Consider the following 23,197-nt stretch of genomic DNA (forward strand, 5'->3'; position numbering starts at 1 on the left):
CCAATCGCGCTTCAATGTCTACGGTCTACAGGTCACCGTAGACAGTTACGCTGTCCGATTCGTCGGGGCTGAGTCGACACGCGGACCCCCAACAACCAATCACAGCGCTCGCTCGTTTCCAAAGGTACAGTAAATACATCGGCTGGACAGACGCTGACATTTTTTGCCGGAGACCAGATTTTATTCCTGTACGTTGCTTAAATACAGTCCTATTCTTCTCAGTGGTCATTAAATGCGCACACACGGTGACCGGACATACAAAACCTCTGTTTGCGGTAAGTAACAAGTGTTGTTTTCCGCGACAGCTACGAGGACGAAGATAAATATGAGTTAATGTACCGTTACTTTCTCGACTCTATTCGTAGGTCCGAGTTTGTTTCCTGATAAAGAACATATTTTGTAACGTTAACTCGTTTGCTTAAAATGAAAAGAGTGAAAACTATTTGTATGTACTTCAGCAAGTCATTTATCCAGTTCATGTAGAAATATTGTCTAAAATGAGCTCCTACTAAAAAAGAACTAAACACCAAAGCTTATGAAATAGTTTGAATATGAATAATGTAATGAGTCATTAAACAATTATTTAAAGAAAAAATACTTTAAACTACTTTATGTATGGATCTGTAACGATGCTGTAACAGACAGTTTGTGCTTTGTACTACACGCCCCACTCATCTCAGTAGTTAACACTGTTCTGTGGGTGCAGATGCCTCCAGATTCTGTTCTCTACTTCTGTCAGTGCATTCATATTCTACTTGTTAATAGGCCACAGGTAAAGATGGCAACTATCCGCATTGTGAACCCAGGCGCCCCTGCACATCGTCAGCAGGCTGTGCTGCTGTCGACTAAAGAGGCACGTCTTTACTGGGAGAAGAAAAAGGTCTTCCCAAAACCTCCCCTGGAGCTGCTGAACCCACTCACTGCACTGGACCATGCAGAGACAATCCTCCAAGCAGAGGGAGTCCCTGCACCGTCACGACAGCAGTGTCTGGGACAGCTGGTGTTGCTGTTCGGCCAGTATGGACACGCACCTTTCCACTGGCTTGTGGAGAACGACGTAGGCTATATGAAGTAGTAAGTGTGTTACGTTTATCACTTTTGTAGGTGAAAAACTACAGGGGCAGCATGTTACAAGCCTTTGACGTTCATCAGCATTCTGGGGTTCATTCAGGTTCATTGTTCCTTTAGGAACTTCAGTGAGAATAATGACCCAACTAAATTCATGTACCTTTGTGATTGCAGCATAGTTGACAAGCACAGAACAGAGATGTCAAACCCCCATAGAAAGGCAGAGATAGCCAACCAGTGGCTTAAAGACTACCTGACCGAGTATGCAGAGAGCTTCCCACAAGTCTCCATTGTCCTTGAGGCGAATGTGGACAGGTGTATCTACGGTCAGAGAGGGTTTGAGGGCCACACGTTTCAGGAGATGTGGGAACTCTACCAACAATATAGCGTTCAAAGGGACAGTCCAGAGAAATTTAGCAATGAACAGAGGGACATAATAAAGAAGGCAAACAGTTCTGTGAGGAGGTGGTTGAACACACCACTGACCCACATCACAAGTATGCAGATGAAGAGGTTCAGGAGATATATTAATGACAAGGAGGATGTAAGTGTGACATAAAGAATGTTAATCATGTTTCGGTTCAAATCACAAATGATCCATCTGTAAAGCTAAATACTGTTTGGTGTATGGCAGCTAAAGACAAGGACCTCCAGTTTCAGGCCCTCCTCATGGCCAGAGGATGATGATGATGATGAACTGCCAGCTGCATCCCAGGCTGTGGAAGGTAAGTGACATGCAGAAAGTTAATATTTGTTCAATGGTTTGTTTCAAAGTAGAACATTTTTTATTACACCTTATTACACTTACACTACTTTTGTTTTATTACTTGTTAAATAGAATAAAGTCCCAGAAGTCACATTCCCGGGATCCCCTGCCCTTGAATACGCCTTCAAAGACATCCAAACATGCATTACACCCCCCGGATGAGAAGCGTCACTCAGCCTCACAGAACACGTCTGCTGCCTGGCTGGATGAGCCAGAGTCTACTGTTCAGCCCACAGAGGCTCCACACCTCTAAGTGACTTACCCGTAAGTTATACTTGGATTTAAATGCAAGCAGCATTGTGAGGGACCGCGCAGTAAGTCTTAGGAACCCAGGAATGAATCCAACAAAAAATATAATTTATTAACAAATACTCAAGATTCACAATACTACAACTCCAGGGTCACAAAATTCAACCTAAATAACAGTTCTAAGCGGGCCCTTTAATTTAAATTGAGGTCAACTAAACAGACAGCAACTACCACTTAAACCAAACATAACTGACCTCCATGTCACACAAACCAGGGGTTTATAAAGACACAGGCTAGCCTACAGCTCAAAGAAGGTAACAGAAATAAACCGCCAATCAACCTCAACCACTAAACTAAATACAAATACAAGATTAAACACGAATAATATTTACACAATAAACAACGTAACAACTTAAGTAACTCCCATTAAGCAAATCCCCAACATAAGCCTAATAATGAAATCATAAGCGGCAGATTCCCCCTTCCAGGCACGCGCAGTTGGCCTCCTCCGCTTCCTGGTCGTGGTATTTAAGCCCTGCTTAGGTGGGGCCCGCTCTTTCCACCCGGAGGAGGAATCCCAAGAACACAGAAAGGTAACACAATAAACTCACTGTGGCGGGGTGACCGTCACAAGCATGAAAGAGAATCCTACGTTTTGATGTCATTCTGTAGACAAGAATCACCAGACGTGCTCTTGTATGCACCATTTATTTTGCAGGTGGAGTTAGACAGTTGGGTGCGCCTGTGGGAGAAATCTGATGGCATCCCATCTGCTGACATTCACTGGCTTAAGGAGGGCACCACAAGAGGAATGTTCACTGCTGTTCATTTGTACAAAGACAACACTGGTGTGCTCAAGAGGAGACGGGTGATGGCATCTGACCGCATGTGGTTCTACCCTCCAGAACCTCCGGCCTATGTCGGAGGGGTTCTGCCAGGCCCACAGCTTTTTTTCCAAAGCCGTGTGTTTGTGTGGCGTCCAGTTGGGGTTTGGAGGTGCTCCCTGAAGTGTCCATGAGGTGAAAAGTGTGTGGGGGCAGGAAAGGACGTGCACCTCTACAAGTCTGGCTATCAACACCGGGTCTGACTTACCTTGTCTCAAATGTTTACTTTATTGGTGATCTTGTACTTCATTTATTTACTCAAATAGAGTGCTGTGTAACTAGCATCTGTCTGAGCTCAGGAAAAGAAGCAGTTGATGTGATTTTATGCCTTTATTTGATCTGCTTGTTTTGTTTACAGCCTCGTCACATCTGCGACGAGTCCAGCTGGTACACAATGCTGACTGAGGTTTGTGCTGTGGCCGGTGTACCAAGGCAGGCAGGAACGGTGGCTTGCATGGGATGCTGCTATTCTGGCACAGCTGAGCGAAGCCCATCAAGCCATGTTTCCTGCTGTTCTCACTAGCAAGTGAGTAAACTGAATGCATAGTGTGAATTTAACCAAACAGCAGTGGTTCAGCTGACTTAACTGGCTCTGCTTACAGACGTGGCGTGGACAAAAACGTCGTGCGTCTTCTGCGTGACAGGACTGAAGGGAACACCATGATCAAAGTGTGGCGGCAGATCCAGGAAAATCATCACGAAGAGTACCTTCACCGCAAGGATCTGTACACCACGCTGCTCATGACTGTGGCAGAACCCGGAGGGATTGTTTCTGCATTGAGGCACAAGTTCCAGGCTCCACCTCCACCAAGAGAGCTGCCTTCTGCCCCACTTTTGCGCCACGCCTTTCTTCTGGCTGAGGCCAATAATGTCCAGGACTACCGGAACCAGATCCTTTCCACTTTACGCACAGTGTTAAAAATGGATTCCACCAAGAAAGTATGTAAATCCCCTTAACAAACATTAGTGGAATATAACCGCTTGCTATACTTTTGTTAACAAATGTTTCTCTCCGTAAAATAAATTACTCGATCTTACCAAATACTCTGTATGCTCTAGGTGGTGAAGAAACTGTCTGGAGAGGGCCATGGCTCATCTAAGTGGTTCACCAGTATTGCCAATGAATTCTCCCAAATAGTGACCTTTGTGTTGACCTGTGAGGAGTCCACAGAGAAGCTGGCACCAATGTGCAGTGGAGTCATACAAAGGTTCCGACTGGCTAATCAACCGGTCCCCAAAATTTTGTATGTGGACCATGGGTGTTGTCGTGCACAAGGTCCAACAGCTGTTGAGACTCTGTTTGAGGCTTGGGTGAACAGGGGAATGGTTGTGCGTTTAGACATCTTCCACTGGATTCACCGATTTGACGCAGCCATTCGAACAGACAGTCACTCTAAGTACGCTGCCTTTAAGTCTGCGCTGGCTGGCGCTGTCCTGGCCTACAACCGCACTGACCTGGACCTTCTCATCAAGTCTGTCAGGGCCAAGCACGACAGGTTGAAGACTCTGTCTGATGGGGACATTGTCCGAGACCACATTTTAAGGGACCACCTCAAACACCATGTGCGGAGGGTCACGCTCGGGGCGCAGGAAACATTCCAGCTCATCCATATGGCGATTGAAGAGTTAAAGGGTCAGGCTGGGCTGGATGAAAGCGGGGTGAGCCTTTTCAAAACACCAGGTTAGTACAAACTTAATGTCGTAGGTTTACAGGAGGACAAAAAGCTCAGATGCTACCTAGGTGTAAATTTGTATGTTTGTAAAGATGCCATTGATAACATGTGCGCAAGCCAGCAGCGACACTTAGAGTGCATCCAGGATTCACCAGACATGATCATGTACAGGGTGGCGCGTATTACGGCCATCAACAAAGTGGATGTTCCGTACTACAAATGTCTGCGTGGAAGCAATAGCCTGGAGGGATTCCACAAGATGTTGCCTAATATGATTCCAGGTAGAAACCTAGAAATAGTGTCTGTTAGACACGGGCCATGGATTGTTGTAATGCATTTGTTTCTATGTGTAGGTCCCCACTGTGCTGCACGGCCTTATCAAGTTTACCTGATAAGTGGCATTGCACGGTGGAACGCTGACAGGAGCTCAGATGCTGTGTTTGGGGGTAAAGGATGGAGGCACCGGACGTATTCAGCGCCGCTGATTGAACGACCGAGGAGGGGAATTATCGGGCCCCGGTTAATGTGGCGTCTAACGAGCTGCTTGGGTTGGAGTACCTGTTCAGCCAGAGCACAGGAGGACCACGGCCATTTTCCCTGCAGGACATGGTTCATGATGGACCTGGTCCAGAGGAGGAAGTCGTCCAGCTGGGTCACCAAGATACAGAGGCTGATGAGGCCTATCAGAGTGACCCAGAGGCCCAGACTGATGTGCTGGATGCTGGCCTGCCCCACATCAATATGACCAGCCGCGACACCTCCACTGTCCACTCACCAGCCTTTGTAAGTTGCATTTAAAAACTATAAAAACTAACTTTTTATAAAAACTTAACTAACAAACAAGAGCAAAACAAGTAAACGCAAACATTTAAGAGTGCTGCTTTTCTGAAATGTAGATTTACTGTATAATTTAATTCAGGAAGACGCCTGCAGTCCGAGTCCTCTTCCGAGCTTTGACAAGCTGGAGAAATTCTGCTCTGTGCTAGTGGAGATCGGCTTAACAGAGGATAAGCTGTCACTAAACATTGAGCAGAGGTCCAAGGTCCTGGAGGCCTGGGATGCAGTGGAGGAGCATGACAAGCAGCCAGAAAGGTTCAACCAGCTGTACAGGACACACTGGGGCAACACTCTCTACTGTCGCACCAAGAGAGATGATCTTGTTGACGCTGCAGTGATTCAAAAGGTAAAGATGGCCAAACGCTACGCACCAGCTCAACAAGATGCTAACAACAACAGGCTAATGTACATACTGGTCAAACTGTTGTGGCTGCGGTCACCTGGAGGGTGTCAAACCAGCCCAGAAAAGGCTTCCATCCTGAAAGCCTATGACCGGATTCAACACCGGATTTTAGTACATGATCCGGTCCTCAGCAAGGCAGGAATTCCTCTGCCAAAAATAAACATTAAGACAGTGCGGGACTTAATCCGTCGCCAGGAAAGGCTCCTCAATGTGCGCGCTACGAAGCAGCCGTCCATCATTACAAAAAAAACATCTGTCTCATCTGCAGTCCTGCCTCCAGCTCCACATCAGCCAGCAGTCCTGCCCCCTCAGACTACCCCACCATGGTGTATGTGCCCACTCCAAGCACAGCTGGAACAAAGCTGTTAAAGCAGAGGACTGGCATCCACATGGCAGCCTCTCAGAGTCACCCACCACCACCACCACCACCACCACCATCCGTGATAAAACAGACAGCTGACATCCACATGTCGATGCTTTTCAGTGCCACACACCACCACCCCTGCTACTCCCACGGCTGGCGATCAAAACCCCTGTCACATCCACAGTCACCAGGCCTTTGACCACTGTGTCTTCACCCACAGCAGACCCCTCTTCACAAACTGTAACCCCCTGCACAATGCCCAGCAGCAGTACCCCTCCGTCCTGGGCAAGATCTACCTACTACAAGCGGAAACGTGATGACCAGCCCTGGAAACCAAGGTGAAAAACTTGCCTGCTTGTGCACTCTGTGGCAAACCCACTCAAGGACATTCTAAATACAAAAAAAAGAATTTTTTTTCCTGTAAAGAGCATGTCTTCCTCAAAGGGACTGGAAAACAGAATATATTCCAGCTACGAGGAATTTGTATCTGCTGTAGACGCTCTCATGCAGTGAGCTTGTCCACAGAGCAGCTCCACTGTACATGTTAAATAGTTTTCTTAATATTTTATTATAAAGCAGTATTGTATAGATTCTTGATGTTTATGCAAATTGTCAAGTTTATGCAAGTGAGCACAGAGAGCAGCTCCAATGTACATGTTGTAAATAGTTTTCTTAATATTTTATTATAAAGCAGTATTGTATAGATTCTTGATGTTTATGCAAATTGTCAAGTTTATGCAAGTGTGCACAGAGAGCAGCTCCACTGTACATGTTGTAAATTGTTTTAATATTTATATTAAAACTTTAACTTTATATTAAAGTAAAATTGCATAATTTTTAATGTTTATGCAAATGTTCAAGATGTTAAATTAATGCCAAATAAACAGTTACAGCAAATACATTGTGTGATTTCAATTAGTTTATCAATCATTGGTCAAGTCATTCAACTAGCAAATCAGTTTATTGGATTATTACTAATTTTCATTCAAAATCAAGGCCGGATAGTGATGTAGAAAGACTTAAATGCATATGCACGGCAAGTAATCACCACATGACGGCGTTATATATACTTTAAGTGTTTGTAGACTCTCAGCCAACACCTTCTAACGCAAATTGCACTACTGCCAAGACCACAGCCCCCATTGGCAGAGATCAGTCAGCCTCAGAGCAATGGCTGAGCCTCGCCCTGGGTGAACCACCTACATGATCATGGTATCTCCCCTGCCTGGTAAGTATGAGTTGCTGAACCCGCGCTCGGGAGCCCCTTTCACACGTGATCCCTGATGACTGACGATGCTGAAAATCATTAAACTCACAAAGTACAACGTCTTAGAGGGACATGAAGGCACAGAAATCCAACACAGGAGAAATGCGTTATATAATAAAGGATGCAGACATTATTTATATTTTTATAATACAGTATCACATCTCCCGTCGGCCTTTGCTGCAGTTTCCGGATGTACGACACCTAGAAGAACAGTTTTATTGAGTTCTACTGGGCTCCACTGTTTACTTTTGGAACTGTTTCAGCTGCGTGTACATTAGTTAAAGTCTACAGTGACGAAGAACAAGAACGGTTCGTCCAACATCTACCGGTGACCATATACTTGTAGACACCAATCGCGTGGCAGAACTGAACCGCAGACAACCAATCGAGTCGCAGCTGAAATTAGACAAACAATCACAGCGCTCGCGCCGACGCCTGCGTGGGTAAAAAGCGACTAGACATTTCGTTTAACACAGACCGGAGTCTGTTACTGCGCATTACTTAAATGGCCAGGCTGCCTGTGGACATATGGTGACCTGTTGCGGTAGAAAATAATTATTGGTTTCCGCGAAAAGATGAAGCGTGACAGATTATTGTGAATATGTGTACTTTTAGATGCACGACTTTATTCGTAGATCCAATTTGTATTCTGAAAAAGGAGGTATTTTGTAAAGTTAACTCTTTTGCTTAAATTACGAGGAAAACTATTTAATGCCGACAAAACTAGCGTCACGTTATTTCTAATGGACTTGAAGCAACAAGTAGCATTTATCCAGCTAATGCAAATATGTGTTCTTTAATTAGCTTGTAACAACAACAAAATAACAAAACAGCAAAACTTCGTGCATCTAAAAGAACACCTATTCATTCCGCCTTATTCTTTCAACGGTCGCGGAAGCCAATAATTATTTCCTACCGCAAGACAGATCGCCGTAAATAGCAGGCAGCTTTGTAATTTAAGTAATGTGCAAAATTAAACTCCCGCATCTAAAATAAATGTAACAGTCTGTGTTAAAAGAAATGTCGAGTCGCTTTTTACCCACGCAGGAGCCGGTGCGAGCGCTGTGATTGTTTATCTAACATCAGCTGCGACTCGGTTGGTTGTCTACGGTTCAGCTCGGCCACGCGATTCGTTGTCTACGAATGTATGGTCATCGGTAGATTTTGAACAAACCGTTCTTCGTTTGTCTTCGTCACTGTAGACATTTAACTACCGTACAAACGGTTAAAACTTAAAGTAAACAGTGGAGTTCCGTAGGACTAAATAAAGCTGTTCTTCTGGGGTTCGTACTTCCGGTAACTGCTGCAAAGCACGATGGGAGAAGTTGTATTGTATCATAAAAATATAAATAACGTCTGTGTCCTTATGTATAACGCATTTCCTTTGGGGTGGATTTCTGTGCTTTCACGTCCTTCTGAGACGTTGTACTTTGTGAGTTTAATGATTTTCAGCACCGTCAGTCATCAGGGATCACGTGTGAAAGGGGCTCCCGAGCGCGGGTTCAGCAACTCATACTTACCTGGCAGGGGAGATACCATGATCATGTAGGTGGTTCACCCAGGGCGAGGCTCAGCCATTGCACTGAGGCTGTCTGACCTCTGCGAATTCCCCAAATGTGGGAATCTCGACTGCATAATTTCTGGTAGTGGGGGACTGCGTTCGCGCTCTCCCCTGATTAAGTGCTCAAAAGGTATTGGCGTTGAGTATCGCATGAATCCTATGAATGAAGCTATGGCTCACGTAAAAAATCTACTCTCAATTCTGTTCTTTAACTATTCTGCTGTAATAAATACAAGCTTCATTCATTCAGTTGATCTTTACCGTACCCGTTTTATTTATTACATTTCGATGCATTTCTCTTTTCTCCACTAGATGTGGAAGCTGCAGTTTTATTTGTCAACTTGTTAATCGAGCAAACAGTTTTTCTTCAGTGAGAAAGATGATAGATTTGTTTGTATTAGCTCATCTGAGGCTAGACTAGTTAACACAGAAGTAATAATGACAAACGTCATCAGCACCAATTTATTATGAATCCTATTGGACAATAGCCTGTCACATGACCCAGTGGCGCCCTACTAACCATGACTTTAAACGTTTAAGGAGCAACCCTTTCCTCCGTTTTCTGTAAGCGTTGCACGTCTTAGCATTTGGTCCCACTGGACCACACTGTTAAACTCTAATCTACTGGTCAACTGAACGTAGACGTTTGCACCGTCACTGAGACTGACTGTTGGGAGAACGTGTACTTCAGCTTCTACGTCATGGCGGTATCGCTTCTCGGCCTTTTGGCTAAGATCAAGTGTAGTATCTGTTCTTATCAGTTTAATATCTGATACGTCCCCTACCCGGGGACCATATATTAAATTGATTTGTGGAGCAGGGAGATGGAATAGGGGCTTGCTCCGTCCACTCCACGCATCGACCCAGTATTGCAGTACTTCTGGGAACGGTGCACCCCCTATGGATGTGAAAATGGTAGATTCTGCTCCTTAGTCATTAGAAAGTAATGTATCCATATACTTGACAGGATATTGTTCTCTGCAAAAGTCAGTGTAAAATATTTTGTAACATCTAAGATGTGGTTCCACTACACAGCAATGTCAAACTGTCCACCTACAGATTGTATGACATATGCAGGAACCACTCATGAAAAGCATCTCCTGATCTCAGCTCAGTTCTAAATGAGGTTCGGTGACACAGACTCATGTAAACGCCAAGTCATATATTCAAAGGTTGAATCCTTTATTCTGTGATCCCAACATAGTCATCATGTGCTCTGTGACTGGTTAGGTTCAACACTCTTCTTGTAACATTCTTACAAAAACAACTAATCTCTTGTGTCCCGTCATACATCAAGTTTAAACGGCTGATATTCTGTTTGACCGTCCAATAGTTTATGGTTTGTATCTGTCCTTTACACCCCGATCATGGTATCTCCCCTGCCAGGTAAGTATGAGTTGCTGAACCCGCTCTCAGGAGACCCTTTCACACGTGATCCCTGATGACTGACGGTGCTGAAACTCTTTGAACTCACAAAGTACAACATCCTAGAGGGACGTCTCCCATCGTGCATTGCTGCAGTTAATGCGGTTCCTCGAGTCGCGGCTGAAATTAGACAATCGGCGCTCGCACCCGCTCCTGCGTGGGTAGAAAGCGACTCGACATTTCTTTTAACACAGACTGTTCCACATATGTTAGGTCAGAGAGTTTGATTTTGCACATTACTTAAATGGCAAAGCTGCCTGTGGACGTATGGTGACATGTTTTGCGGTAGGAAATAATTGTTGGTTTCCGCGAAAGGATGAAGCGGGCCAGTAGAATATTGTGAATGTGTACTTTTAGCTGCACAACTTTAGTCGTGGAAGTTTGTTTTCTGACAAAGGAAACATTTTGTAACGTTAACTCGTTTGTTTCAAATGAAGATGAAAACTATTTAAAGCCGACAAAACTAGCGTCACTAGCCGACAAAACTAGCGTTATTTCTAATGGACTTGAAGCAACAACATTCCTTCAAAGTCCTTTATCCAGCTAATGCAAAAATATGGTCTAATAATGAGGTTGTAGCAACGACTAAAGATCAAAACAGCTAAACTTTGGAAATATGATCTGATGAGTCCAAATTTCTTTGCACCTTCAAAGATATAATCAGACATTTTTACATAGTAACTTAAGAAACGGTTGTTGCTTCAAAATGTTTCCTTTGTCAGAGAACAAACTTCTATATAAAGTCGTGCATCTAAAAGACACACATTGATTTCGCTTCATCCTCTAACGGTCGCGGAAACAAATAATTCTATATTTCTTTCCTACCGCAAAACAGGTCCTCAGGCAGCTTTGCAATTTAAGTAATGTGCAGAAACAGACTTCGGCTGATCTAAACTATATGTAACAGTCTGTGTTAAAAGAAATGTGGAGTCGCTTTTTACCCACGCAGGCGCTGTTTGTCTGATTTCAGCTGCGACTCGATTGGTTGTCTGCGGTTCAGTTCTGCCACGCGATTGGTTGTTTACAAGTATATGGTCACCGGTAAATTTTGGACGAACCGTTCTTTATCACTGTAGACATTTAACTACCGTATAAACGGTTAAAACAGTCCCTAAAGTAAACAGTGGAGCCCAGTAGAACTCAATAAAGCTGTTCTTCTGGGTGTCGTACTTCCGGGAACTGCTACAAAGCACGATGGGAGATGTGGTATTCTATCGTAAAAAATATAAATAACGTCTGTGTCCTTATGTATAACGCATTTCCTTTGGGGTGGATTTCTGTGCTTTCACGTCCTTCTGAGACGTTGTACTTTGTGAGTTTAATGATTTTCAGCACCGTCAGTCATCAGGGATCACGTGTGAAAGGGGCTCCCGAGCGCGGGTTCAGCAACTCATACTTACCTGGCAGGGGAGATACCATGATCATGTAGGTGGTTCACCCAGGGCGAGGCTCAGCCATTGCACTGAGGCTGTCTGACCTCTGCGAATTCCCCAAATGTGGGAATCTCGACTGCATAATTTCTGGTAGTGGGGGACTGCGTTCGCGCTCTCCCCTGATTAAGTGTTCAAAAGGTATTGGCGTTGAGTATTGTATGAATGAAGCTATGGCTCACGTAAAAAATCTACTCTCAAATCTGTTCTTTAACTACTCTGCTGTAATAAATACAAGCTTCATTCATTCAGTTGATCTTTACCGTACCCGTTTTATTTATTACATTTCGATGTATTTCTCTTTTCTCCACTAGATGTGGAAGCTGCAGTTTTATTTGTCAACTTGTTAATCGAGCAAACAGTTTTTCTTCAGTGAGAAAGATGATAGATTTGTTTGTATTAGCTCATCTGAGGCTAGACTAGTTAACACAGAAGTAATAATGACAAACGTCATCAGCACCAATTTATTATGAATCCTATTGGACAATAGCCTGTCACATGACCCAGTGGCGCCCTACTAACCATGACTTTAAACGTTTAAGGAGCAACCCTTTCCTCCGTTTCCTGTAAGCGTTGCACGTCTTAGCATTTGGTCCCACTGGACCACACTGTTAAACTCTAATCTACTGTTCAACTGAACGTAGACGTTTGCACCGTCACTGAGACTGACTGTTGGGAGAACGTGTACTTCAGCTTCTACGTCATGGCGGTATCGCTTCTCGGCCTTTTGGCTAAGATCAAGTGTAGTATCTGTTCTTATCAGTTTAATATCTGATACGTCCCCTACCCGGGGACCATATATTAAATTGATTTTTGGAGCAGGGAGATGGAATAGGGGCTTGCTCCGTCCACTCCACGCATCGACCCAGTATTGCAGTACTTCTGGGAACGGTGCACCCCCTATGGTTGTAAAAATGGTAAATTCTGCTCCTTAGTCATTAGAAAGTAATGTATCCATATATTTGACAGGATATTGTTCTCTGCAAAAGTCAGTGTGAAATATTTTGTAACATCTAAGATGTGGTTCCACTACACAGCAATGTCAAACTGTCCACCTACAGATTGTATGACATATGCAGGAACCACTCATGAAAAGCATCTCCTGATCTCAGCTCAGTTCTAAATGAGGTTCAGTTCTTACAAAAACAACTAATCTCTTGTGTCCCGTCATACATCAAGTTTAAACATCTGATCTTCTGTTTGACTGTCTAATAGTTTATGGTTTGTATCTGTCCTTTACACCCCGATCTCTGGCTCCCGCCTTACTGATTCGTCACAATTTAATTGGTCCAGAGAGACATTCCACCGGGGCCAGTGACTTGAGGACAGTGGGCTCTTGACATCACACCTTTGTGGTGTATGCACTGATCTCCCCTGCTCTGGACCACAGTACACTTTAAGGTTCTCCCTGAAAAAGACAGTAGAATAATGCAAAGGTAGAGAAAATGAGACCTTAACCTTAACCCAATCAGAGGAGGCAGTACAGATTTTAATAAAACAGCCTTACCATATTTGACATAGCTAATATCTGTACCATATGGTATACATTCAAACCATCAAGCTCTCATCTCAAAACTGTGAGTTGACACTGTATATTTCTGGAATAATTTCAAATTGAATCTGCCACACAATTAGTTGTCTAGAGTATATTGTTGCTACTGTTTAAGACACACGTGACCAGTGGAGTTGCCCTCTCAGTTTAAATCTTCATATTGCATTTCAACCCTCTCAAAAATTCATAATTCATGGAAAACTCGTAAAATACAGTGCTTATAAGAAAGTACAAATCAAACAGCAAAATTGGGACACCAGCAAAATTAAACAATGTAGGGTGTTGGCCCCTCCTTTCTTTTTCTCCAGGCACCCAGGCTACCATGCGTTGTAGTTGGGTATCCTCCTGAATTCTCCCAGGGCAACATTTAGTAGTCCAATGCATATAGTGAACATAACCTAACCATTTGTTTTATAATACATATGTGATGCCCATTCCACATTTCCAAAAATTAAATGAACATCACCCTCCATTAAAAACACATAGTCAACCATAAATTATTGTGTGTCACAGCTCGGGACCTCGGTTAGGGTAAAGTATACAGACCTCATCCCATTTTACCAGGTTTGCCATCATCAAAAAAGGTACTGCAATCAGAATTGTAGATTAGTGAAATGTTCAGTATTATGTAGGTCACAACCTGCCTGTACTAAAACAACAGATAAACATAGTGTTACGACCCTGGCTTGCAGGAAGCAACATAAACCAAAAGAAACCTGAATTCCACAATGATGATTTATATAAAAAAAAACAATAATGAACATTACAACCTTAAAAGGCCATATATACCCCAAATCCTAATGTATTGCATGTGCCTCTATAAATAAAATATACAAAATCTGCAACGTAACCACAATAGCCAGTAATGGAATGTGGAAACAAAGGACCTGTTCTACCTGAGACACGACATGGTTCGTGGTTTCAGGAAGAAGACAATTACTTTTCGCGCCAGCATCGTATTAATGAAAGTTAAAGAAACGAAACTTACAGATTCCTTCACCGGAGGGTGTGGAGCTCCACTGACGCCACACTCACTCACTGAGCACCCGCATCCCTGTATAGTCACTGCAACAGTCTTTTAACTCAACTCAGAAACACCACATTTTCCTCATAGAATCAGTCGCCATGAACAGCCTGAACCAACAGTTCGAGGAGAAGGTGCGTCCCTGCATCGACCTCATCGACTCTCTTCGCTCTCTGGGTGTAGAGAAGGACTTGGCTCTGCCTGCTATCGCCGTGATTGGGGACCAAAGCTCAGGGAAGAGCTCTGTGCTGGAGGCGCTGTCAGGGGTGGCTCTGCCCAGAGGAAGCGGTAGGTGAGAAAAGTCACTTTGAAGGAAACCGTGTTCGCCTGCAAATGATGTGGGAGATTATGTTTTATAATAAATAGATAAATGAATAAAGGTGAATAATTGGAACGTTAATTAAAGCTACGTTATTTTATTTACGGCCCCTTATTTACGACAAAAAACACCAATATGGTTTCACCTTTGCCAAAAGAGAAAGTTTCATGCTTAAAGGACAGTGGTGGTTTTACAATTGTATATATCGACTGTTCATGTTCAGGTAATTGTTCTCCTCTCCCACAAATTATTTATCTATCACGCAAGTTACTGGACGCCGCTTCAACAATATACAACCATATATATCTAAATACTATAAAGAGTTGAAGCTGGTGGCAATGTCAGCATTTGGTCATTGACTTTGTGACCAGATGGCGCCAAATCAAACCACCACCATTAAATCTGTTGTTATTATTACTGAAACTTTATTGATTCCACATTAGGGCAGCCATGGTGCGACACGTTGGTAGTTTTTGATGGTTCACCCGGTAATTATGGAGACATTTCACTTTCAGTCCTAAGCATCAAGAAACTAGCCGTGATAAAAAATACGGCAATGTGTCAGAGAGAAGCTGACCAATCGATCGATTGATTGTTACTTCAGGCATCGTGACAAGATGCCCTCTTGAACTGAAGATGAAGAGGAAGAACAATGGAGAGGACTGGTACGGAAAGATCAGCTATGCAAACCATGAAGAAGAACTGGAAGACCCTGCAGAGGTGGAGAAAAAGATCAGAAAAGGTAAATCAGCTCCTATTCCTAGCTCCTAAGAGCACAAAACCACTTGCAGTATAAAGTTGAATCATCACTTATATATACATTCTTTGTCCTTAATTGCACCTTTGATTCTTTTACACTTACAGACTTTGTCTGTTGGAAGCTCTAAATCTAACATGCAGGGAAACTTCTTTGTGTTTCCAGCTCAGGATGAAATGGCTGGGGTGGGTGTGGGCATCAGCGATGACCTGATCAGTCTGGAGATTGCGTCTCCTGATGTTCCCGACCTGACACTCATCGACCTGCCCGGCATCGCCAGGGTGGCTGTAAAGGGACAACCAGAGAACATCGGTGATCAGGTGTGTTAACTCTGCCCTTGAACCACACTGACGTGGAAAAATCGGTTAGTTGTTCTACTTATAAACTAATACACAATTTTAATTGATACGTTCAGATAAAGAGATTGATCCATAAATTCATCTCAAAACAAGAAACCATCAGTCTGGTGGTTGTTCCGTCCAATGTGGACATAGCAACCACAGAGGCTCTGAAGATGGCACAGGAAGTGGACCATGATGGAGAGAGGACTTTGGGTAAAGCTAACTGAATAAAGCAAAGTATTTTTTATTACATATGTCACATTTGAACAGTTTTCCATTCAGTTTGGCTGGTCTGTTTGTCAGGAATCCTGACCAAGCCTGATCTGGTGGACAAAGGCACAGAGGAGACGGTGGTGGACATCGTCTATAATGAGGTCATCCACCTGAAGAAAGGCTACATGATCGTCAGGTGTCGAGGTCAGAAGGAGATCACAGAACAAGTCTCTCTTACTGAAGCCATTGAAAGAGAGAAAGCCTTCTTCAAGGATCATGCGTATTTCCAGTAAGTTCCTCCTTTCAGGTATTTTGTATCATCTTCTGTATGTGAGTGTTTCAGAGCAGCTTCTTGTTCTTGCTGTAGCTCGCTCTACAGCGATGGCCACGCCACTGTTCCCAAACTGGCTGAGAAACTCACAATTGAGCTGGTGCATCACATCCAGGTAAGAAGTTTAACAATGCTTCATTGAACTGTTTTATGGTATCAATTGTATTCAGTCTTTGTACTTTGATCCCTGCTGTGTTATTTTCAGAGGTCTCTACCTCGCTTGGAGGAGCAGATTGAGGAGAAACTAGCACAGACTCGAGCTGAGCTGGAGAAGTACGGCACCGGACCCCCGTCTGATGCAGCTGAAAGACTCGTCTTCCTCATTGATGTGAGCTCCACCCTTCTGTTGAAGAAAAATGCTGACTAACAATTTGAATATCATTTAATTTAATGCTTTTGTTATTTGGTCTTTTATTTTAGAAAATAAATACATTCACTCAGGATGCCATCAGTCTGACTACAGGAGAAGAAGTCAAGTTTGGAGAACGGCTTAACGTGTTTTCCGTGATTAGAAAAGAGTTTGAAAAGTGGAACGACCACCTGGACCGTTCAGGGGAAATGTGTAAGTGTGATCTCAATGTGAAATGGAGCTGCTCATCAACAGACCTCTCATGGTTGTGTTTGTCCTGTAGTTAATGAAAGAATTGAGAGAGAGGTGGAGGAACATGAGGAGAAGTACCGTGGAAGAGAATTACCAGGCTTCATTAACTACAAGACATTTGAGGTCATTGTCAAAGAGCAAGTCAAACAGCTGGAAGAACCAGCTGTAAAGAAACTGAAGGATATATCAGGTATGTGACAACAAAGCAATAAACTTGTCATTCAGCTGTTAGCTAACAAGGTGCTTGTATGTCTTCTTGGGCTTTTTACTTTTTTCAGATGCTGTTAGGAAAATGTTCCTGCACCTTGCCCAATGTAGCTTCACTGGATTTCCTAACCTCTTGAAAACAGCTAAGGTCCTCTATGTGTCCTTGACATCATTTTAATTACACAATAATTTAAGCCTATGATTTAAACACCCACATCTTATTTTCCAGGCAAAGATTGAAGCCATTAAGCAAGCGAGAGAGCCCACTGCTGAGTCCATGATAAGAACTCAGTTCAAGATGGAGATGCTCGTTTACTCCCAGGACAGGATGTACAGCAGCAGCCTGAGTGACAGAAAGAAAGAAATGATAGAGGAGGAAGGCAGGGAAAGCCCTCAATTTTCTGTAAGCTTAGTTTTTCACAGCAATAATAACGCAACCCTTCAGGAGCTGATGTTGCACCTTAAGTCCTATTACAAGGTAGGTTTAAATTTGGATGAATGAACGACACTGGTATGTAGACAGGCTTTAACATGTTTCTCCAGTAACAGTCATGGGTTTCACCTTCAGATCGCCAGCCAGCGTCTGGCGGACCAGATCCCGCTGGTGATCCGCTACCAGATGTTGCAGGAGTCTGCTGTCCAGCTGCAGAGTGAGATGCTGCAGATGCTTCATGACAAGGAGAATTTGGAGTTCTTCCTGAAGGAGGACATGGACATTGGCAGCAAGAGGGCAGCTTTGCAAAGTCGCCATAAACGCCTCATGAAGGCCCGCACCTACCTGGTGGAGTTCTGAATGATGTCAGGGCCTGAAAGCATGAATAAACCCAACAGTACCACATACTGACATGGTACAACAGCATCTGATCTGACAGTTGTCTTTCCATAACCCTCAAACACACTGTACACTGTACAGTTTCTAGTAATTTTATTGTTCCACCTGTTGGTTATTATACACTGCCTGTGTAAGTATGTGGTCTTTGAACATTGTAAGACAGAACTGTTCCTATAGCATCTTTTGAATAAAAGAAATTTGGATGATTGCATAACACTGTTTACAGTATTATGTTTTATAGGGACAGTAAACATCTAAAATTTTAATTTGGTAAATAATAAATAAGCAAAACAGTCTGATGGGAAGGTGTGTCCCCGCTCTCTGGGTGTAGAAAAGGACTTGGCTCTGCCTGCTATCGCCTTGATTGGGGACCTGTGGTGGAGGTGCTGTCAGGGGTGGCTCTGCCCAGAGGAAGTCGTAGGTTAGAAATCACTTTGAGACAGACAGGTTTTATATATACAAATAAAAAAGATAAGGTTATAAAAAATGCAGGTGTTATTTTTGGGGATATACAGTAATTGAGACATAAATTAAAGCTGCATTGATTGATTTACAGCCTAAATTACGACAAAACAAGTAAAACCTAACAACCAAAACAAACATTCTCACTGACAGCGAACTAATGCTGAACATAGGTGATTTAAAGTCTGGCTGAATATATCGGAAGATACATAAAGGTGGTCTTAACAATGCTAATTGTTTACAGAACAAAAAGAAATAATTTAATTGAAAGAAAGAATAATTAAATAACATTTAGGAATTATGATGTAGTTCATCAAACTGATGGCAGTTGACTTGATCCTAACAGTAAAAACATAGAAAAACACCAAATATATGCAGATAAAATATTTCAAGAACTCTCTTAAAATTGCTGAAGCTTTAAAAGCTTTGTGACTGAAAGAGTAATCACCACAATTTCTCGACTACATGAAAGACAAGGCTTTGATGAACAACTTGTGAATCTTTGAGGGTGTAAGATTGTGGCTTAGAGCTCTAAGGCAGATACAGAAAGTGTCTATGTCTAAACTTTTCAACTCTTACAGCAACAGAAATATTAGAGCATGCATCAACCACGACTGACTGGATGTAATGAGGTACATTACATTTATTTATTCAACATCAACACCTGTCCTAACCCCCCAGTTTCTGTATTTACCTCCAATAATCAGATGAACCTGTGGTGATGCCTGATTTCCAAGACTGTTAGAGGCCACACAGTAGTAATCTCCTCCACTCGTGGCATTAAATGTGTAGACGGCTTCCTCTGACACTGCCGTGGCTCCATCAGTGCTGATCTGGAACCAGGTAAAGCTACTGACAGAAGACTTTGCTCTGTTGGAGCAGGTCAGGCTAACCCAGCTACCTGCTGACACCGAAGTGGATGGACTAATGGAGGCTGGGGTGTCCCTGGGTGCATCTGAGGAAAGTGTCACACTGACTTAGTTAATTCAGATTAGTTGTGTAGCGACAGGATCCAGTAACATGTCGTAGGTGGGTGTCCTACATGAAACACTAAGGTTCATCACAGTCTCTGCTGTCTTGACACCTTCAGTCAGAGGGTATGAGGCAGAACAGCTGATTTTGTGTGCATTATCTTGATCTGACGGAGTGATGGTCTCCTGGATTTTAGTAGTGAACGTTCCATCTGTGTTTTCCTCTCTGTGGTTGAGAGTCTTGTTGTAGATTCCAGGTGAGTTTAGGAGGGAAGTGTGGACAGGGAGCAAAAGCTGAGCAGGTTATAGTAACGGACACTTTCTCCTTCGGATCACCTAAGATTGTGATGTTAGTACCTAGAGAATCTGTGGGTTCAGATCACACATGATACAGAAAACATTAGAGCTCAAACAATTTCGCAACCTGAACTTATGTTTTCTCTGTTTTAATTTAGCTGTTCATAAAATTAATATTTAAATACAATAAATGGTCTAATTCAAGCAAAACCCTCACCTCACCTACAACATTTATCTGTTAAACAGCTCATCCTGAAGTAGTAAATGTCTGTGTATGTTGTGGTTAATTTAGAAAAGAGTGGTGCAGTTTCTCTGATTCAGGTTTTCAGTAATTTGGGTAGGTTGTAACTGTTCCACTGCTGTTGTAGATCACATTGGTCGAGGTCTCTCCATAATATGGTCTTTGGTGCAGTGATAAGAACTAGAGGAAGAAAACACTGAGTCAACGCTTCTGTAAAATCAGATCATAATCAACAAAATGTGAGATAATCAAAAAATTGATAACATTCAGTATATGTTTATTTCTACTTTAGTGATGTCATGGTTTTAATCTGTTTTTCTTCTAAATGAAGTTCACTTGAATAAAAAAGCATCATCCCACCTAAACACAGAGGACACTCAACACAATGACCGTCTCCATGTTCACTGACTCATTAACTGGAAACAACAAAACATGACTTTTCTCTGGTTTTAATTGTATCATTTACAGATTGATATGAAATTAATAAAACATGCATTTATTTAAATGAAATAAATGAGGACAAGCTCAATAAAAATCTTTCTTTTTTTCATTTCTCATTCATTCTTCATTCTTTCAGTCTTCTCATCGACTGTAGCCACGGCTCAAAATGATCCAATACAAAAATGACCACAAAAAGCCATTTGTAGGTTCTAGCAGAGCTGTACTGAAACCTGGAACATGAAAGTTGAGTGTAAATGTGAGTGAACCTGTTGGATGTGACACCAACACAGATACGTTGGTTCTGCTTCAGTGTAAGAGGAAGTCAGAAGTTTTCATCCTCACACAATCTCTGCATTACTTCAGTCGTTGTAACTGGACCCGGCAGCGCATCCACTCATAGATCATTAATAAAGTCACTGACATACTGGCATAGTTGTTAATACCACAAAACATGTAACAGTCTCTTCCCCTGACTGCTGCTCTAATCAGTACAGTCAGATTACATTAAAAACGAGGCCAGAACCAAACATGAGTCTGAGGATCAGCTGTGTCCTTCATTAGCCTGTGTCAATCCTGAAGTAATATATGTCTGCGTATGCTGTGGTTGGATCAAAACACAGAGTGGTGCCGTTCCTCTGGCTCAGGTTTCCAGGAATGTTTTGTAAATTACGTGGTTCATCTAAACTGATCTGTTGTCTTTTCACAACCCTAATACACACTGTACAAATCAGTGTCTAGTAATACTATTGTTTAATTGTATTGTTTATTGTATGTGCTCCCTGTCCATTTATCTTAAAATGCTTAAAGTTTGTGGGGGGGGGGCAAATTATGTACTTTTGCTCTCCCTTGTGGTCTCATAGAGGCAATAGTTCAGGTAGAATTGTTCAGTTCCATCCATCCATTTTGTAAGCCGCTTATTCCCTAATGCGGGGTCACGGGGGTGCACCACCGTGCCGCCTGAATTGTTCAGTTTAAAATAAATAAAAAGCGAATAAAAGGTATTTGAGTGTCTGCATAATGCTGTCTTCAGTGTTTTGTTTGATGAGGAAAATTATAAATAACCATATAAAATCCTCTAATTTGATAAATGATATATAATTGAGAAAACCAATCGTAGTCAGGCCAACTTTATTCAAAAGTACAAAAAAAACAACAACAAAAACTGAAAAAATTATTTATTTCAATTGAGAATCTTTACATCATGAAAGTGAACATAACACATCTTCGGTTATAGGACAAAACCAATGCACTGGTTGTAAGTTTTCGTAATTCAGAAGTTGCATACAGTACAAAATTGTTTTCTAACGCTGAATACAATTAATTTTATACAATATATCATCATCGTTTAATAATAAATATTATATTATTCTGGTGTAGGCAGAAGTGCGACACTGCGGTCAAGTGAGCCGTCGTTCGTTCATTCGTCGTTCAGCCAGCCGCGCTTCAGAAACGTCTTGCGCCCGTATTACGCGCTTTACAGCAGAGAACAAAACACGCTCGTCGCGACTTCCTCTTTTCATAGCGAAACGTCTGGTCTGTTCAAAATATTGAAAAATACGAAACAAAATATTGCATATATAGAAAAACTGTCGCCTAATGAAGATCTGTATACTTTTACTGTAAAATTAAGCATTTATTATTATTTAAAACTACCATGTCATACTGTGAAACTTTTATAATTAATACCTTAACTTTGGTGCATAGTTCCAGGCTCAGACCACTTTCCCCTTGTTCTACTAGATGTGTACTATCATCACACAAAGATTCGTGTATTTTTACTGTATAGTTTATGATTTATTAGTATTCAAAACTACCATGTCATACTGTAATACAGTCAACTTTGATCATTAATAACTTGACTTTGGTGCATAGTTCCAGGCTCAGACCACTTTCCTCTTGTTCTACTAGAGGTGTACTATTACCCCACAAAGATCTGTATATTTTTACTGTATAGTTTTGGATTTATTAGTACTCAAAACTACCAGTTCATACTGTAACTGTATAGGCCGTATAGTCAACTTTAATGATCAATAACTTGACTTTGGTGCATAGTTCCAGGCCCAGACCACTTTCCCCTTGTTCTACTAGATGTGTACTATCACCCCACAAAGATTCGTGTATTTTTACTGTATAGTTTATGATTTATTAGTACTTGAAAGTACTATGTCATACTGTAATACAGTCAACTTTGATCATTAATAACTTGACTTTGGTGCATAGTTCCAGGCTCAGACCACGTTCCCCTTGTTCTACTAGAGGTGTACTATTACCCCACAAAGATTCATGTATTTTTACTGTATAGTTTATGATTTATTAGTATTCAAAACTACCATGTCATACTGTAATACAGTCAACTTTGATCATTAATAACTTGACTTTGGTGCATAGTTCCAGGCTCAGACCACTTTCCCCTTGTTCTACTAGAGGTGTACTATTACCCCACAAAGATCTGTATATTTTTACTGTATAGTTTTGGATTTATTAGTATTCAAAACTACCATGTCATACTGTAACTGTATGGGCCGTATAGTCAACTTTAATGATCAATAACTTGACTTTGGTGCATAGTTCCAGGCCCAGACCACTTTCCCCTTGTTCTACTAGATGTGTACTATCACCCCACAAAGATTCGTGTATTTTTACTGTATAGTTTATGATTTATTAGTATTCAAAACTACCAT

General features: G+C 42.2%; 2 protein-coding genes, 4 non-coding genes and 1 pseudogene across 10 annotated transcripts; 6 read left to right on the forward strand and 1 right to left on the reverse strand.

Moving 5' to 3' along the window:
- The first annotated feature begins 22 nt into the window (after positions 1-22).
- Positions 23-7,141, forward strand: LOC114856087 (uncharacterized). Of its 4 annotated transcripts, none has more exons than XM_055509161.1 (12): positions 131-275; positions 766-1,074; positions 1,243-1,612; positions 1,703-1,793; positions 1,907-2,676; positions 2,802-3,164; positions 3,326-3,493; positions 3,570-3,906; positions 4,027-4,648; positions 4,733-4,921; positions 4,994-5,423; positions 5,560-7,141. In XM_055509161.1, exons 7-11 carry the CDS (start codon positions 3,468-3,470, stop codon positions 5,383-5,385), a joined length of 1,566 nt encoding a protein of 521 aa, XP_055365136.1. In that variant the 5' UTR covers positions 131-275; positions 766-1,074; positions 1,243-1,612; positions 1,703-1,793; positions 1,907-2,676; positions 2,802-3,164; positions 3,326-3,467; the 3' UTR covers positions 5,386-5,423; positions 5,560-7,141. The 4 variants fall into 4 exon arrangements, with proteins under 4 accessions (XP_055365137.1, XP_055365136.1, XP_040926876.1 ...); XM_041070942.2 differs by lacking the exon at positions 1,243-1,612 and having other exon boundaries at positions 1,907-2,098; positions 2,572-2,676; XM_055509162.1 differs by lacking the exons at positions 131-275; positions 1,243-1,612 and adding an exon at positions 23-124.
- A 1,882-nt stretch (positions 7,142-9,023) lies between these two features.
- Positions 9,024-9,186, forward strand: LOC114856457 (U1 spliceosomal RNA). Its single transcript, XR_003786089.1, has one exon. It is a non-coding gene; the product is annotated as a U1 spliceosomal RNA (small nuclear RNA).
- Positions 9,187-9,781: 595 nt separating this feature from the next.
- On the forward strand, positions 9,782-9,972 carry LOC114856419 (U2 spliceosomal RNA). The gene has a single exon (XR_003786059.1). It is a non-coding gene; the product is annotated as a U2 spliceosomal RNA (small nuclear RNA).
- Positions 9,973-11,889: 1,917 nt separating this feature from the next.
- Positions 11,890-12,052, forward strand: LOC114856458 (U1 spliceosomal RNA). Its single transcript, XR_003786090.1, has one exon. It is a non-coding gene; the product is annotated as a U1 spliceosomal RNA (small nuclear RNA).
- A 586-nt stretch (positions 12,053-12,638) lies between these two features.
- Positions 12,639-12,829, forward strand: LOC114856493 (U2 spliceosomal RNA). Its single transcript, XR_003786122.1, has one exon. It is a non-coding gene; the product is annotated as a U2 spliceosomal RNA (small nuclear RNA).
- Positions 12,830-14,495: 1,666 nt separating this feature from the next.
- Positions 14,496-18,318, forward strand: LOC114855722 (interferon-induced GTP-binding protein Mx-like). Of its 2 annotated transcripts, none has more exons than XM_029151112.3 (12): positions 14,496-14,791; positions 15,427-15,564; positions 15,745-15,899; positions 15,995-16,133; positions 16,224-16,422; positions 16,501-16,579; positions 16,670-16,792; positions 16,885-17,026; positions 17,097-17,255; positions 17,344-17,420; positions 17,502-17,750; positions 17,841-18,318. In XM_029151112.3, exons 1-12 carry the CDS (start codon positions 14,605-14,607, stop codon positions 18,063-18,065), a joined length of 1,872 nt encoding a protein of 623 aa, XP_029006945.1. In that variant the 5' UTR covers positions 14,496-14,604; the 3' UTR covers positions 18,066-18,318. The 2 variants fall into 2 exon arrangements, with proteins under 2 accessions (XP_029006945.1, XP_029006946.1); XM_029151113.3 differs by having other exon boundaries at positions 14,655-14,795.
- A 771-nt stretch (positions 18,319-19,089) lies between these two features.
- On the reverse strand, positions 19,090-21,414 carry LOC114856384 (B-cell receptor CD22-like; annotated as a pseudogene).
- Between the last annotated feature and the right edge of the window lie 1,783 nt (positions 21,415-23,197).

This window comes from Betta splendens, chromosome 5 (genome assembly GCF_900634795.4).
Source record: "Betta splendens chromosome 5, fBetSpl5.4, whole genome shotgun sequence".
NCBI lineage: Eukaryota > Metazoa > Chordata > Actinopteri > Anabantiformes > Osphronemidae > Betta > Betta splendens.

Coding starts and splice junctions, on each gene's coding strand:
- LOC114856087 (XM_055509162.1), top strand. CDS start 3,468: ATGTTTCCTGCTGTTCTCACTAGCAA. Junction 3,907..4,026: donor AAATGGATTCCACCAAGAAA/GTATGTAAATCC, acceptor TGTATGCTCTAG/GTGGTGAAGAAACTGTCTGG. Junction 4,922..4,993: donor GTTGCCTAATATGATTCCAG/GTAGAAACCTAG, acceptor TTCTATGTGTAG/GTCCCCACTGTGCTGCACGG.
- LOC114855722 (XM_029151112.3), top strand. CDS start 14,605: ATGAACAGCCTGAACCAACAGTTCGAGGAGAAGGTGCGTCCCTGCATC. Junction 16,580..16,669: donor AGCTGGTGCATCACATCCAG/GTAAGAAGTTTA, acceptor TGTTATTTTCAG/AGGTCTCTACCTCGCTTGGA. Junction 17,421..17,501: donor ACCTCTTGAAAACAGCTAAG/GTCCTCTATGTG, acceptor CTTATTTTCCAG/GCAAAGATTGAAGCCATTAA.